General features: G+C 41.6%; 1 protein-coding gene across 1 annotated transcript in view; it reads right to left on the reverse strand.

Annotated features, from left to right (window-relative positions):
- Positions 1-17,152, reverse strand: part of fat1a (FAT atypical cadherin 1a) — a 245,429-nt gene that overhangs the window by 46,781 nt on the left and 181,496 nt on the right. The window contains 6 exon segments of the mRNA XM_034187623.1: positions 7,254-7,487; positions 9,093-9,246; positions 9,393-9,589; positions 10,486-14,556; positions 15,854-16,064; positions 16,224-16,499. Of these exon segments, the coding sequence (XP_034043514.1) occupies positions 7,254-7,487; positions 9,093-9,246; positions 9,393-9,589; positions 10,486-14,556; positions 15,854-16,064; positions 16,224-16,499 (5,143 nt within the window).

Here is a 17,152-nt window from a genome sequence, read left to right on the forward strand (position 1 = left end):
TTTCTTTGCAGCCACTGACTCCAGCAGGTGATTTCACTGATGATCCCATCTGCTCCAAGTGATGTTAATCAGTGAAATCACCTGCTAGAGTCAGTGGGTGCAAAGAAAATCTGCACCCTCTTGGCCCTTTCTGGAATACTTTGGACACCACTGAACTAGGAGAATAGGGACCCTGCCCAAGGGCCCTTAGTGGTTTTACAGTTTGGCTGGGTTTTGAACTGAGGGTCTGAAGTCCAATGCTTATGCACTAGACCATCACCTCCCGACAGTACATAAATATTTCTACTGCTTTGAAGGTCCCAATGAGCACCGTGGCCTCTATCATCTGTAAATGGAAGGAATTCTGATCCACCAGGACTCTTCCTAGAGCTGGCCGCCCATCTAAACTGAGCAACCTGGGGAGAAGGGCCTTAGTCAGGGAGGTGACCAAGAACCCGATGGTCACTCTGTCAGAGCTCCAGCATCTGTCAGAACTTTCCAAAATGACAACCATCTCTGCAACAATCGACCAATCAGGTCTGTATGGTAGAGTGGCCAGATGGAAGCCAATCCTTAGTAAAAAGCACATGGTAGCCCGCCTGGAGTTTGCCAAAAAGGCACCTGAAGGACTCTCAGACCATGAGAAACAAAATTTTCTGGCCTGACAACACAAAGCTTGAATTCCTTTGCGTGAATGCCAGGCATCCCTACAGTGAAGCATGGTGGTGGCAGCATCATGATGTGGGGATGTTTTTCAGTGGCAGGAACTGGGAGACTAGTCAGGATTGAGGGGAAGATGAATGCATTAATGTACAGAGACATCCTGGATGAAAACCTGCTCCAGAGCGCTCTTGACCTCAGATTGAGGCGATGATTCATCTTTCAGCAGGACAGTGACCCTAAACACACAGACAAGATATCAAAGGAGTGGCTTCAGGACAACTCTGTGAATGTCCTTGACTGGCCCAGGCAGAGTCCAGACTGAATCTGATTGAACATCACTGGAGAGATCTGAAAATGGCTGTGCACCGACGCTCCCCATCCAACCTGATGGAGCTTGAGAGGTGTTGCAAAGAGGAATCGGCAAAACTGCCCAAAGATAGGTGCACCAAGCTTGTGGCATGCATCAACAAAGTACTGAGCAAAGGGTGTGAATACTTATGTACATGTGATTTCTTAGTTTTTATTTTTAATTAATTTGCAGGAAAAAAACTTTCATGTTGTCATTATGGGGTGTAGCGAGTAGAATTTTGAGTAAAAAAAAAAAATGAATGTACTCCATTTGAGAATAAGGCTGTAACATAAAATCTGGAAAAAGTGAAGCGCTGTGAATACTTTCCAGATGCACCGCATATATACACTGGAACTTACACCAGAGCACCTGAATAGTTCTGTTTGGGGAAAAATGACTCATTGTACAATAATTAGGGTGATTTTGTCGAGGAATGCATCTGCACAGAAAAATAAAAAATAAAAAAGCTGAAAGGCTACAAGAAACTCTCAACCTGTTTTTGACCAACATCATCCTTACCATACCTGAACTACTGTAGTATCATACAACAGACTATTTTATTTTTATTTGAGGTTTTTCTGTTTTGTTCTTTTTTAACACAGTTCTGCCAAAGGCAATAGAGCTACAGTAAACTAGGCTCTGCTGCTCTACCATGGAGAAGAGCTGCCTTCACCAGCAAATACAGTGCAAGAGAAGATACAGGCCTTCTGTGCAGACATTTCAATAAAAGTCCTAAGCATAAATGCTGTGGAATATACATAAACTCAGGACTTGTTGCTAAGAGACAATGCAATAAAAATACTTAACACGTATCATATATGTTTGAGGTTGGTACATCTGTCACACAGCCTCTGCCAAACAAAAGTAAAATCTGAGTCATCCACATCATCCTCATAAATCCCATGATGCCATTAGCAACATGCTCAGAGCAACAAGACAGAGACGAATCACAATAATAATCATCGTGCCTTTCCGCAGGTGGCCCCCCATTTGCAATAAGATATTATATTCCCATTTATCAGTTAAGTGCCCCCATCCTCTGTAGAGCTCATTATCATGCTACAGAGTTCTGCTTATATCCCATCACTTTTATCTGGACTGAACTCATCGTTGTGGCAGCTACTGAAGGATGGTTAAGTGAACTGCAGTGTACTGTGATTGGCTAGCTGCTGTCATATACACATTATTATTTTCTGGTCATCTCAGTTCCATTATGGGATATTATGTATTCAAAAAAGCACTGCATAGCAGCCTTAATAACTAGCAGGCAAATCAGTATGCTTGTCAAACTATTGTCTAACAAGACATGCTGACTGCACACTCATCACTAGAACACCACAGATTTTATTTATTGTTTTGCCTTATGCACAGTTGATTCTGTAAAATGTCATTTTAATGCAGGGGTAGATGTGAGCTTTTGCAGAATATCAATCTGACATAGTACCAACGTGAACAAAGGAGAAAAAGAAGTTAAATTCCTACAGAAAAGAGAAACAAACAGAGAAATCTGTAAGACTGTACAATGAAAAATGTGCCCTTGGATACCAGCTGGGTGATAAAGGACAAAGACGCAACAGAGAAGGAATGTGCAGTCGCATAACTTTAGTTTATCAGAGATCAAGGGCACAAGTCTGCGTCTGTTTGTCTGTCTGCTTCTTAACCATTCCACGCTGATAAGTATTGTCTAAGAGATTATAATAGCAGGTTGAAATGAGAAGCAGCCATGTGGGGAAGTCAACTTCAGACATCTTCCAGCTACATGGGCAGACGGACTGAAGAGGCTGTGACCCAAAACAGATAGTAACAAGAATGAGATTCTCAAATAATGACGGTTGAGTCACAGGAAGACAAAGCAACCAACTTCCCTTAGGAAGAGAATTACTGTGATGGACAGACGTAAATGTACAAACAATGTTGGTCAAACCTTTCAAACTCAATTTTCCCCAACTACATATCAAACAATAATCAGTGTAAACTCAACTGCAATGTCAACTTTATCTCCATATAAAATTATTTCAAAGTCACAGTTACATGGTAGATATACTTATAGATTTATATAGATTTTCTTAAATAGAGTATCTGAAAGTTCAGCTACAATTTGCCAGAAGGTCAATCTGAGAGGCAAGCCTAGATTTGATGTTTTGGTGAAAGAATATTCTCCTCTACACCAATTCATCATGAAACTGTATAACTGGGGATAAAAAAAATGCAAAAGATGCACTATGCACAATTTCTCCAATCACAGCCAAGAAGCCAATAACTTCTTCTGTGTTGTCTTGGTGGCCTTCCTCACTCTTCTTTCTTCCACAGTCACTCAGTTTTTTTGAGAACTGTCTACTCCACACAGATTTATCACAGAATCTCATACGATTTGTATTTCTTCATAACTGATGCAAATAAAGTCCAAGACAGTGACTTGGAAATGTTCATGTATCCATCCCCTGACATGTCTGCAGAAAACTGGCAATAAAACCTATTATTTAAAGGAATTATACCAAAGCATTCCTTTACTTATGCAATCCTTCATCTTGGCTTTTATATTTTTAATTAATTTGTATCAAGTTGTAGAGATTTGCTTTCAGTTTGAGTTTAAGGAAGATCATTTTAGAAATTTTTATTTTGTATTTGAAATGGCATAAACAAATTAAAATGGGTGAAGGTGGTGGCCAAGTGGTTAATGCACTTGGTTTCAGTGCAGAAGGTTCCCGGTTCAAATCCCACCCCTGTCACATTTCTCCACTCGCATGGAGTTGCGTCAGGAAGGGCATCCGGCATAAAAATTGTGCCAATTCAACATGCAGATCCACCTTGGATTTGCTGTGGCGACCCCAGGTGCAAATAAGGGAGCAGCCGAAGGGACTTACTTTACCAAATGTATTTGAAGGAAACTTTTTTCCAAGGCATTTACCCCATGTTAGCGTAACGCTAAATAATCGCTACCCTTAGCTAAAGTGAATGAAGGGTATTTTAACTCCAACCCCACCCTCAAGTAAGCTCATCCTCGACAGTCACATTTTATGGTAATTTTTCTGCCAGCAGTGCCTCAAGGAAGAGAGAAATCTCTTACCAGTAGCTCTTTGCCTAGATGATTTAATATTTCATTTGGTGGGATCCAATTCTAAAATCCCTTTCATTCTGCCAAGCTGTCATTCTACTTAAAAGGAGGGACTAAAAAAGAATGTGAGAAAGGTTTATCTACTAACAGCAAAGACAGGAAAATGGTTCGCAAACCTGGCATAGCATGTTCCACTCAGCTAAAGATGTTATTTTTAAAAGCAACTCCAAAAACCTTCACTGCAAAGAGGCTATAAAATGAATTGCACTTGAGGATGAAATGAAATAAAGGAGCAACCCATCTACAAGCTGATGTTCACTACAGGAATTAAAATTCAACATTTAGAACCAATTGCAGCAGTTATTTGTGATTAACTCTCAATGTATTGTTTAAAACTACTCCTGCCATTGAATGTCAATGCATGGGCTCGTTCTTATACTGGGGCCGCCTGACGAGTGCATCGACTGATGTTTTCGGTCTTATCTGGACTTCATCGTCTCAGAGGCTGCTGTGGTGATGCTTACTGAAAGCGGAAGCCATCTGAGACAAATATGTGGAGCATGGTTTTGCATGAGGCAAATGGAAAATTGTAATCAGCCCTTTGGAGAATTTGGTTTGAAGAGAAAAGAATTTCATTAGAGTGTAATGGAGCTTTTAATTTAAGGGGTTAATCATTCATGAAATTCCACATTTATTATCACTCCCTCTTGCCATTTAGTGTAATGCAATTGCATCATGAAAAAAATAATGTTCTCTGTATATAGCAAAGGTATTGCTGAGGCAAGATTTACAGCCAAATGCAAGATGATGTTAGAAAGCACTTGAAAGTATTTTTTTTCCATCCATTCAAATTCAAATCAGTTTTATTTTGTGTTGAGCACTTACAACTGTCTAATAATAAATGTTAAAAAATATTTTACAAGCAATTGTCTCACAACTTAATAAATATATATATATATTGCAGACACAACTTGATTTTACATCCTACACAATACACAAGGTCATAGGAGCAAGAAGCACTTGAATTCCCCCACACCTTAGGGTCCCTTCACATATAGTACGATTGTGGCTGAAATGCACACGAAGCAGGAATGGTGCAATATGTGTAAAATCGGACCTGCCTCCATCGCCTCATACACCTGTTGCTACAACTATTTGCGCACAGCAGCAGCTGAAAGACAAGAGTGTGCACTGTGCGAGCCCTCTCGCGGCAGATGTCGGCCAAATTCCAGGTGACACACACGAACATCTAACACCGCTCGCTTGGCACTTAGAAAATGTGTGGCCATTCACGCTGTCACTTTCGAGCTGGCTGTGAAATTTGTCTAAGTGCCCCGACGAGTGTAGCATTGCAAAACAGCAATGGCGTGCCAGAGTGTCGGGTCCCCGCGCGGCACGTGTTGCGCGGGGACCCGACACTCTTGTGTGAATTGCGTGTGTTGCCCCCCCAATCCACAGCACATGTGGCGGATGTGTTGCGGATTGGGGCAACACATAAATAGCAGTAAAAATAACTAAAAAGAAATGATCACACAACACAGAAAGACAGTGACACGGTGTGTGTGCTGACCTGACAGCCGACAGCTGCAGCTGCTGAGAGCTCTGGTTCTGGACATCACGGCTGGGCAAGATGTACCGTGTTTGGACGGACATGAATTTACAGCTGTCCACTGTGATGCGCATGTGTCTGCTTGCTGTCCTCACATGGACATACATATATATTGCTGTTGCGACCGGCTGCAGCGAGCAAGCGCATGGCGCGCACATTGGCAGGCTACCCCAGGTGAATCAGACAGTCAGATCACAATATCACATCACCCACATGAGCTCTGTTTCACATAATGTGGTGTCTGTTCTGCGGCGCGCCGTTGACAGGACACGAGTGTCAGGCCAGACACACGCGGGGCTGGCTGGACACGCCAGGCGAGTAGATGTGGACGTGATAAGAGTAGATGAACTGCTTCATTCATGTCATTTCATGACTATACATCTGTGACCATGGGTCATCTCTAGTGGTTAAGGTGTTGGGCTTGAGTCCAGAAGATCATGGGTTCAAATCCCCGCCTGACTGGAAAATCACTAAGAGCCCTTGGGCAAGGCCTTTAATCCCCTATTGCTCCCGGTGTGTAGTAAGCGCCCTGTATGGCAGCACCCTGACATCAGGGTGAATGTGAAGCATAATTGTAAAGCGATTTGAGCGTCTGATGCAGATGGAAAAGCGCTGTATAAATGCAGTCCATTTATACTTGTATTGTTCGCTCAATAAGAGGGATTCAATAAAATGCGGTGTTGTTTTTATGGTGTGTGGTTTTATTTTTTGTCAAATATGTCTATCTCCTTGATGATTTCAGGCATTTTTACGCACCTTTTATAGGACAGCAATGGTAGCGCAATGGTAAAGTTTCTGTCTGGCAATCAGAGCTTTTGTAAATTACAGGTTTGAATCCTGTGGGTGGCATGTATTTTTTCATTTTTTTCTCACAGCAACTGCGCAATGTGGTTACACACGCTCCAGCTGCTCACACTGTGTTCCCGCTGGGATTATTCCTTCCTGCCCAACCACGTGTCCCTCCTGACGTCGGCTCGATGTTTTTGTGTTTCGCTCATACGAGCTATTTCACCGTGGTTCGCCCTGATTTGTACTTATTCATACTATGTGTGAAGGGGCCCTTAGAATTGTAAGGGGTGGAAAAAATGCAGTTTTTGCAAATCAGCACTTTAAACAGGATAATCACACTTACCATCATATCTGTGTCAACACAATATGTACAGCTATGTTTAATATGAAAGCTCTTCAAGCTTTCTTGAATTATTTTGGTTGGAATTAAGTATGCAAATTAGTACTATAATTCAGATTTTTGTATATGTCATCCTATTTGTGTTATTATAAAAAAATAAAATCTCCATCATAAAGCATCTCTGTTCATTCACTCATTTAAACCTGTTAATTTCACTTAAGGGTCACGGGGGAGCTGGAGCCTATCCCAGTGGCCATTGGGCAAGAGGTGGGGAACACCCTGAAAAAGCCACCAGTCCATTGCAAAGCTGACATATTTCTATTTAATATGCAAATATATAGACTAAGCATTCTTAAAGCCCTAAAGTCCGTGGTGTACCTGTTTGAAAACATTATGAAAGCAAACACAATGCTTCTGTCATTTGTACAGAAGGCAGAATATTGTCCCTCATAATATAATAATCCCTTACCAATATCGATGTCATTTGCCATCAGCTTTGCTACAAAAGTGCCCACTTCTGTGTTCTCAAAGACGGTGAAGGTGTAAGGGTCAGATGAGAACTGTGGTGCGTTGTCATTGATGTCTTCCACAGTGATCTCGATGTCAGCCTCACAGTACCGCCCTCCTCCATCCACTGCTCTCACTCTGAATGTATGCTCAACTTGCTCCTCTCGGTCAAGGGGCAGTAAGGTCTTTAACTCTCCTGAAAGCGAGACAAAGCAATTTTGAGGAAAATCCACAGGCACACACACACACATGCTTTAAGTCCTTCATGAAGCACAGAATATCATTTATCATCTCTTCTCTTTCCTGGAATAAATGGCAGCTAACATATAGTAAAGAATAACCAAGATATTAAGATAAGATGGAAATTAACAAAACATTCAGTACACTCTCTAAACTAATGCTAGCCCTTGTCTACTGACTATTTAAGTGAGAAATAAACACAGCAGCTTTCAAAAAAGTTACAATGGAAATAAGAGAAATAATGTGAGAACAGAAATAATGTAGAGCTGAATGGAATGCAGATGGAAACATCACAGTTGGTCACTAAGAGCAGCTTGGAGTTGTCCGCAGCCAACACTATCACAGCCGCCCCGTAGAACTCTGGAGCTTTTTGGCCGCACTCACATGCAATAAGCATATATATTGGTACTGGCAAGGAAAAAATTCCTCTCTCTATAATAATGAGAAGCTCAATGTCGATACCTGCAAAAAGACAGATGGATGGTATTGTTACCTCATTGTCTGCACTGGTGTCAGTCTGTCAGCATATTACGTTTGGATTTTGCAATTTTAAAGGGATTTTATGCAACAGCAGATGTGTTATAGTGGTTAAATCTACCAGCTTAGTTTGCTTTATCTGTTCTCATGCTTTTACTTTTCATTTATTAGGTTGGAGCTAATTTATTAGCACTACCTTAATGACTTTGTTTTAAAGTCTGATACTTATTTAATCAGAGCAAGTAGTTCAGTGGGATAAGAGGCGGTTTACCAAATTGTAAACCTGGTTAAGATTCCCAGTATTTGGACAGAACAAGTCCTGTGGACCTGCACTGTCCATGTTCACCGAACGGTCCCACCTAAAAATTGGTCTTCACTGCACATGCGTCTTTTGGGAACACAGCAGCACGTCTGAGGCTGACTCTCTACACCAAAAGCAATCAAAGGGAATAATGTGATTATTAACCATCAGATGACAATCAGACGTCTGCCGTGCTGCTATGGCGCTCTGATCATTCCGCTGTCTTTTATTACAAAATAATGCTGAATTTATGTGACCAAGGGGCCTTGGGGTTTGTATAGGACTTCTTTTTAAGTCTAATAGCCAGATGGAGTGTGTGATTTTGAGAGACTCCCAGAAGAAATCACTCTCTCGGAAAAGCATGTCGTTGTCAGAATTAATTTTAAGTGTGCAAGTCCACACTTTTGTGCCACTCTGGATTTCTACAACAGATTATTCCTGACTATTTAAAAAGCAATATGTAAAAGGAAGGTGGAAACCTCTGCGGCCTCTATAGTTTATGATGGCAATCTGTCGATGAGGGTTTGCAGCTTTTCATGACACTGTACCATCACACTAAAGTACTTCTTCACGATGACAACCTCCACTCATGATGACATGCACGCTCACAGAATGAAGGGCCATGATCATGTCATGCGAACATCCGCCTTTTTGAGTTTGTGTGTTAGAACAAGTGTTTTCAGAGTTCAAACTGAATGACAAGAAAACTGAGTGTGGACAAAGAAGGCAGCAGAAAAGACAATGACAGAAAATATATACATGCCTTTCCACACAGATACACACCTGTATCAGAGTCAACGATGAACAACTCGGATCCAGGTCCATGGAGCTCATAAGAAATGTGGGCATTCGAGCGTATGTCAGCATCTGTGGCAGAGACCTGCAAGATGACCTTGCCAGCACGAGAGTCTTCTGGAACACTCTCACTATACCGGGACTGGAGGACAAATGTCAAGAAAGAAAAAAAAACAAAACAAATGACAGGAATGTTTTAATGAAGACTAATCAAAAGAAGGAAGTGATAAAGCAAAGCCTCAAACTACAACACAACAGATAAAACCTGCAGTTGACAAAATAATTTACCTTTTGGCATACAGGGTTGTTGTCATTGGCATCCAGCACTTTAACCTCCACAACAGCTTTTGCAGTGAAGATTCCATCGCTGGCAGTCATATGAAGGAGATAATTGTCCTTCTCTTCACGGTCCAAGGGCTTCCTCACAGAAACCTTCCATTCATTCTGAATGTATTCAATGGCAAATTGGCCAAGTGGGTCCCCTCCTGTTTGGTGTTAAAAAGGAAACATTCAACTTGGACTTGAGAATGATGAGCAAGGCCTTGTGCTTATAACAGGAAGCAGCCTCATGATAAAGATAGAAGGTTTAGAATAACTTGTGTTTTTCACCTCTTTCCACTCAATTAGCATTTACTGAAAGCACCATGCATGCACAAGTTCTCACTTTCAAAACCAAAGCCTTATTTCCAAACCAAACATGTTTAATAGGAAAGTAATGTTTGCACACCATGAAACAGAATACGCACAGTGTTACACGTAAATACTGACGTGAACGCCATCCAGCGCGTGCGCACGGTGTCTCTGCTCCACACAGAGAACTGAGTAATTTTAAGTTTTTCTTTTTCTAACTTTCATTGCTTGTAGCCAGGATCAGATGGAGTCTGTGATAAATGAGACATTAATGAGACGCTGTGACTTTTTAAATTTGTTGCATCAAGACAGAGAACCGGTTTGGAAGGGTGGGGGGAGAAGGCTCCACTCCGCTAACTGAGCTGACGGCACGACTCTGCTGCAAAGTGCCGGAGAAGGACTTTTCTTCACTAAAACAAACAGGTAAGACCTTATATTTACACTGTGTGTGAATTTACACAGCACGAGGAGAGCAGCTTTCAGGAAATCAATGGACAGCATCAACTGACATTTGGACTTACTACAAATCCTACTACAAAAGCCTGTAAAAATTCATAAATTAGCCACATCTTTGTAAAAGCCGCAGTGTTCAAAGTGTGTGAAAAAAAGTAGCAGCTTATAGACCGGAAATTACGATACAGGAAATTGTAATTAATGTAAATCAGTTACACAAAGGAGTTAGAGAGCCAACTCTGTGGGCCTACAACTTATGTATTTGACAAAAAAAAAAAAACAAAACATAAATGCCCACCTGTGATGTAGTAGTTCACTTGTTTATTGATGTCCTCAGAATCTTCATCCGTGGTGCTCACGATAGCAATCACTCCGCCGGGAGGGTCATCTTCACTCACTGTGCCTTTGTAGATCTCTGCTGTGAAGCGAGGTGGGTTGTCATTCACATCAGCCACTGTTACTTCCACTTTGGTACTGGTGACATGTTGTACTTTGTCTCCTTGATCTGAGGCAAGGATGGAAACTGTGTATTCTTTCATCTTTTCACGATCTAGCTCTTTCAAGGTGGTTACCCATCCAGTTTCACTGTTAACAGCAAAGAGCTCTGAAATATCCTGCACGTTCTGCTTGGGGTCAAGGCTGTAAACTATATGACCATTTGTTCCAGAGTCTTGGTCCGTAGCTTTGACTTGCATCACCAGAGTTCCACTCGGCAGGTTTTCCGCAACAACGGCCTCATAAGGGTCTGACTCAAAGACAGGCTTGTTGTCATTTAAATCTTTCACTTGGATATTTACATATGCGGATGCCACAATCTCATAGTTCTCATATTTAGTCTGTGCTTGCAGTGTGAGTTGGTACCATTTGGTTGTCTCGTGGTCAAGGCTCTTCTGAAGCTTCAAAGCTCCAGTGTTGCCGTCGACAACAAACACTTCCTCTTTGTTGCTCTCTGCAGTGTTGCCCTTCACAAGGCTATAAAGCACTGGCTGTTCACTCTCTGCCTGAATTATATAAATCTCTGAGCCAATTGGCAGCTCTTCAGTAACTGTGTAACGGTAATATGATTCCGAAAACTTGGGTATTGGGGTCTCTGGTGCAACAATCCTAATGTAAACCTGCACAACTGACTGTTTGGGTGGATTCCCGGTATCTTTTGCCCTAACAAAGAATGCATACAGTTCACTTTCAAGTCCAATGAGGCTCTCTTTGGTTACAATGACACCAGATGTTGGGTGAATTTCAAAGTTCTCTTCCACATTGTGAACATCAGCTTCAATTGAATACTGTATGTCAGCATTGCTTCCTTCATCCATGTCTGAAGCTGAGATTTTGACCACTGAGGTTCCCTTGGGTACATGTGATGCAACAGTGGCTTTGTATTCAGCTGCCCTGAATTGTGGGGCATTGTCATTGACATCTGTTAGAATTACATTAACAATACAAAAGCCTACTTTTCCACCTCCGTCTTTGGCTACGAGAGAAATAGGAATGACCTTCTCCATCGTATTCTCACGATCAAGACTCTCAAGGGTGAAAATCTCTCCATTTTGATTAACAGAGAACTTGTCTTTTGCAAAGTCATTGACAATTCTGTAAGTTATCTCTCCATAAATGCCTTCATCATCATCGGTTGCCTTTGCTTCTGCTACTAAGGTTCCGACAGGCGAGTTTTCGAGAAGCTCTACTACATAGTCCACCTGAGGGAAGGTGGGGTTGTGGAAATTTGCACCAAAAACTGTTACTACAACAGGGACTGAGCTTCTAAATACACCATCGGACACTAATACATTGAGGGTGTACAGAGGCTGCATATGTTGCCTACGGTGGTTAGAAATGATGAGGGCACCTGTGTGTTTGTCAATGGCAAAGTTCTGATCTTCATTCCCAGATATAATGGCGAACACCAATTTATCTGAATCTGAGCTATCACCATCAGATGCTTGTACTTGAATGACAAAATGTCCACGGGGGGCTAATTCACTGATGTTAGCTTTGTAAATACTCTGTGTAAATGCTGGAGCATTATCGTTCAAGTCAGTAACATCTATTGTGACAATGGCATCACTGGAGAGAGCTGGAACTCCTCCATCCACGGCACGAACCCTTAACTTGTGCTTTTGGATTTCCTCATGATCAAGTGCTTGAGCGGTATAGATTACTCCCGTCTCACGGTCAATGTAGAAAAAGTCTGAACTCATTCCTTTTTCCTCAACTAAATGAAAGAATATTTCTTGGTTATTACCACTATCAGAATCCTTCGCATTAACTTGCAAAACTGATGTGCCAATGACGGAGGCCTCAGAAATACTGGCAAAGTAGGCTTTTGATAAGAACACAGGAATGTTATCGTTGACATCTTCTAAAATTATATCAACAAACACTTCAGAATGTGCTCCAGTTAGAGAGTCTGTGGCCCTCACGTTTAATTTATAAGCAGGATGTGTCTCAAAGTCCAGAGGCTGAACGACATGTATAACACCTGTGTTGAAATCGACTGAAAATTGATTGAAAGGGTCTCCCTCAGAAATAGTGTACACTATCCGAGGGCCTTCAGAACCACTGGCTTGTACATGAAGCACAGGTGTGTGTAACTGAATATTTTCAGGGATTTCAATACTATAAAATGGTTTGTCAAACACAGGCATTGCTTTGTTCACCACGGTTACTGGAACTTCTACTTCTGTTGAGAGTGTTGGGTCACCGCTATCTTTTGCGACAACAATGATGGTAATATCTGTATTAAGCGACTCCTTCTCAAACTTCTTTTTAAGTGAGATTTCACCAGAAGGGCTGATTTTAAAACACTCCTGATGCTCCTTGAACTGATAATGGACATGTGCATTCTGGCCCAAGTCTTTGTCTACTGCTGTGACCTGTCGGATAACTTGGCCTTCCTCTGCATCCATCTGGACCAGAGTGTGATAGGGCAGGTTCACAAACATAGGTTTGTTGTCATTCACATCTTCAACCTTCACAGTTACGAGAACATGTGCTCCATCGTGAGACTGGTCCTCTCTGGTGACTTCAACAACAATATCAAATGTGTCCTGTACTTCTCGATTAAATGGTATTCCAGTGGTTGAGATTACTCCAGAGGTGCGACTGATTTCAAACCTGTGGTCAGGGTTCAGAATTCTGTAAAACAAAGGCTCATTCACTTGGTTCCCAACAGTAGCAATGACTGCCAGTGTTTTCTTCTCAGTTGAGTTTTCTTGTACAAAAGCCTTGTAGGAGTCCTTGGTGAATTTTAGCTTGCTGTCCTTGTTTTCTCTTACATTAATTTTTACTGTGGCAACATTGGAAAATCGACCGTCTGAAACTCTAACTTTCAGCTCATATCTGCTCCTCAGCTGTGTAACATTCTGAATAGAGATGGTGCCCGTCAGAGAATCTATTTTAAATTTATCGCCAATGTTACCCTCAGAGATGGAGTATAGAAGTTTGGCATTTAGAGCCGAGTCTGCATCTGTAGCATTGACTTTAACGACCTCAACTCCTCTGTATGTTGGCACAATGACAGGTGCTGAGTACAGTTCTTGGCTGAATACTGGCGAACAGTCATTGACATCAATAACCTCAATAGTTACATTGGCTGCTGTTTCTGCAAACAAACGTGGCATTCCTAGGTCATGGACCTGGACTGTGAAATGAAAACTCCTTCTCTGTTCATAATCCAAAGTTGTTGTGATTCGCACAGCTCCAGTGTTGGAGTCGATGGCAAAATAATTCAGAGCAAAGGGTTCGACTATCTGATAGATGAGCATCGCATTCTGGTCACAGTCAGCATCAGAGGCACGGACAACAAAGGGAGTGTTCTCGTGGGTCAAAACAACACTGTTGATGGCAGCCGACTCACTGATGACACCTATGAACGCATTCTGAATAAAGACTGGAGCGTTGTCATTTTCATCCTTTACATGAATTAGCAGTGTTATGTTACTGCCCAGTCCAGCCATATTGGTGCCTTGTATGATGAGCCTGTACTGAGATGCCGTCTCATAATCTAAGGGTCGCTGGTTCACAACCACTCCAGAGTTTGGATTTATATCAAATGCATTGTTGACATTGCCATCTTTAATTTGGTAAAAGACAGATGACTGGCTGACGGCTGAGATCAAACTCACAAAACTACCAGGAGGAGCTGACTCACTGACCTCTGCAGAAAACTCCTTTGCAGAGAATTTTGGGGCTGCATTGTCTGAAACTGTTACCGCTATATGTACAGCGGCTGTGGTTGACATGGGAGATAATCCCTTATCAGATGCCTTCACAGTAAGTTCAAAAAGGGTCTTGCTGCTTCGGTCAAGCTCTTTGGCTACTGTAATTGTACCAAGGACGGCATCAATGGCAAATGAATTTGCAACATTTCCTATAAGGAACACAAAACAAACAATATATTAATGACAATATATTGATGTTTTATTGTATGTTAGTACAATTTAATCAACACCAATTTAATCAAAATAAACACCAATCTATGGTTAAAAACGCACAACTGAAATTACATTTCAGTGTATTTTAGGTCACTTTTGTAAATGCTATGTCATGTTCTTTACTGAGAAATTCAAAGTATATTTGCAGACATAATTTTACATTGACTTTGACAACAAAATCCAATTTTCCCACCAAGGACAAAGCCATTAATCTGTGTTCAATATTAAAAGATGGACAAAAGTTGCACTGAATTACCAGGACTAAGACTTTTTCAATGTTAATTTTGAATTCACAGCTTCCTACTTCATGAATGCTCTCTTATTAGAAGAAGGACTGCAGTTTTGTAGCACTTTCGAAAGAACTTCTATAGGAATTTCCTCAGCTTGAGAGGCTGACACAAGGGGAATATACAAATGTGGTGTATAGTCATAACGGAAACCCAATAAAAGCTACAATGTTTTATAGTGCGCAATGTGTATCCCCTCTAAATGAGTGTAAAAAAAAAAAAAAAAAAAAACAGCAGTGCCACACTAAAAATGCTGGTGGTGTAAATACACAAAATCACATGCCTATTGTACAACACATATACGAGGCATGTGTTGTACAACAGGTGTTATTATCAGAATGGAGCTCCTCACCGAGAGGCCTGGGGTCTGAAGACAATGTTCTGAAAAGATTTTTAAAAAAGAGCACTTGCCAATTTCTCAAATAAAATTTTCATCACTTTTTGTGAACAGTGATATGGAATTCAGGTAATTTTGTCAGGGGTTCTATGATGTAAAGTGCTACAATCAAAATGGTTCCCATTTCACCATCCAGTCAGATTTTTATTCCCATCCAATTGTCTCGACACTTCCAGTTGAACAGCTCGCTTCATGTCATCTGTGCTATTTCAAATATGCATGCTGTCAAACAATAGGCTAATCGCTACAGCTGCCAGAAGTGTAGGAGAAAACCGTCATGGGAAATTTGGAAAGGGGAGAGGGATCTGTATATCTCCCACATATTTGGAAATCCTTTGACGAAATCCTCAACTTGCTCCCACTCCAACGTAAAATATGCCATTCATGACTGAGATCCAGTGGGCCACAGAACTCAAGATGACTCATACATTCCAAACAAACTGATTTCATTAACCTCATTTTACAATGAAAGCTTTCTGCTTCTGAAACAAAAGCAGAGAAACTGACTTTTTTATAAAGTCAAATTGGTGCATCTTTGGGGACACTTACCTGATTCAATACTATAGACAATCTCTGCATTCTGGCCTTTGTCTTTGTCGAGAGCTGTGACCTGGAGCACAGCAGAGCCGATGGCAGCAGATTCAAACACGCGACCAGAGTAAGGTACACCGATGAACCAGGGTGCATTATCGTTGGCGTCTTCCACGTTGACAATTACACGAACAAGGTTCCTCTTCACTGGGATGTCCTGGTCACGGACCTACCAAAGAAAAGCACAATGCTTAAAACAGTTAGAATAACTGGACTACAGGGAGAGAAGCACGACAAACAAGCTAATAGCCCATGAAGGAAAAAGCAAAATAAACCCAAGATCATTAAATGGCCTGTTATGAAATTATCAACACTCAGTGATTCCTACCATGACAGTGAGTATGTGACAGTGCATCGTCTCGTGATCCAGCCGCTCAGCTGTGTATAGAATCCCTGTTCCTGGGTCAAGCCGGAACTTCTTCAGGCTGAATGGGTCGGTGCTGCTCAGGAGTGTAAAGGTCAGCTTGTTCTTTTCATCTTCATCTGCAGCACTGATCTTCAGGACCTCGGTCCCAGCTGGGGTGTCCTCGGGGACATTCACCTCATACTTTGACTTTGAAAACTGTGGTCGGTGGTTGTTTGTGTCAATGACACGAATTAGCACCTGTCAGAGAATATACACGATTAAATGTGCGATTAAAGTTATCAGGCAGACAGCAGAAACTTTCAGGGTTCCTCAAATTAAGAATCTGGATTGGCTGATTAAAAATAAGAGCTCAGCGGACAAGCTAAGCAACACCAAACTGTTTGGAAGACTACAATGCTGCATTTACACATAGACAGGGCGCGTTCCGAATGTCATATTTTCGTCATTCATGGCACATTCCTGACATTCTTAATGTGACTTAACACATCTGAGTAGGTTTCTTAACAGTGTGTATCGGTGCATGACCTTGGTGATATTCGTGGAGCATGTTTTTGGTTGCCAAAAAATTTTACACGAATGTCACGCACCGTCCTCTATTTGTGGAGTTCGCAACTGAGCATGTTGATAGAGGTGATTCTTAATCGAACACGACAGTGTTTGTAGTGGTTCCTGTGATGGTTCTTGTAGCCCAAACTGTCACGCGTTATTAAGAATTGTCACGAAAACTGTCAAGTTTTGACACGAATTGTAACGTGGTGTCACATTTCACTGTGTGCCACTATGAATCACTTCTCTCACATGCACACAATTAAACCCAGCTGCACCGTGTTCAGTTTCACTGCTGCAATATGCCGAAGAAGAACAATGACGCCAAGTTGGCTAAATCCCGT

Source organism: Thalassophryne amazonica, chromosome 15, assembly GCF_902500255.1.
Source record: "Thalassophryne amazonica chromosome 15, fThaAma1.1, whole genome shotgun sequence".
NCBI classification, from domain to species: domain Eukaryota; kingdom Metazoa; phylum Chordata; class Actinopteri; order Batrachoidiformes; family Batrachoididae; genus Thalassophryne; species Thalassophryne amazonica.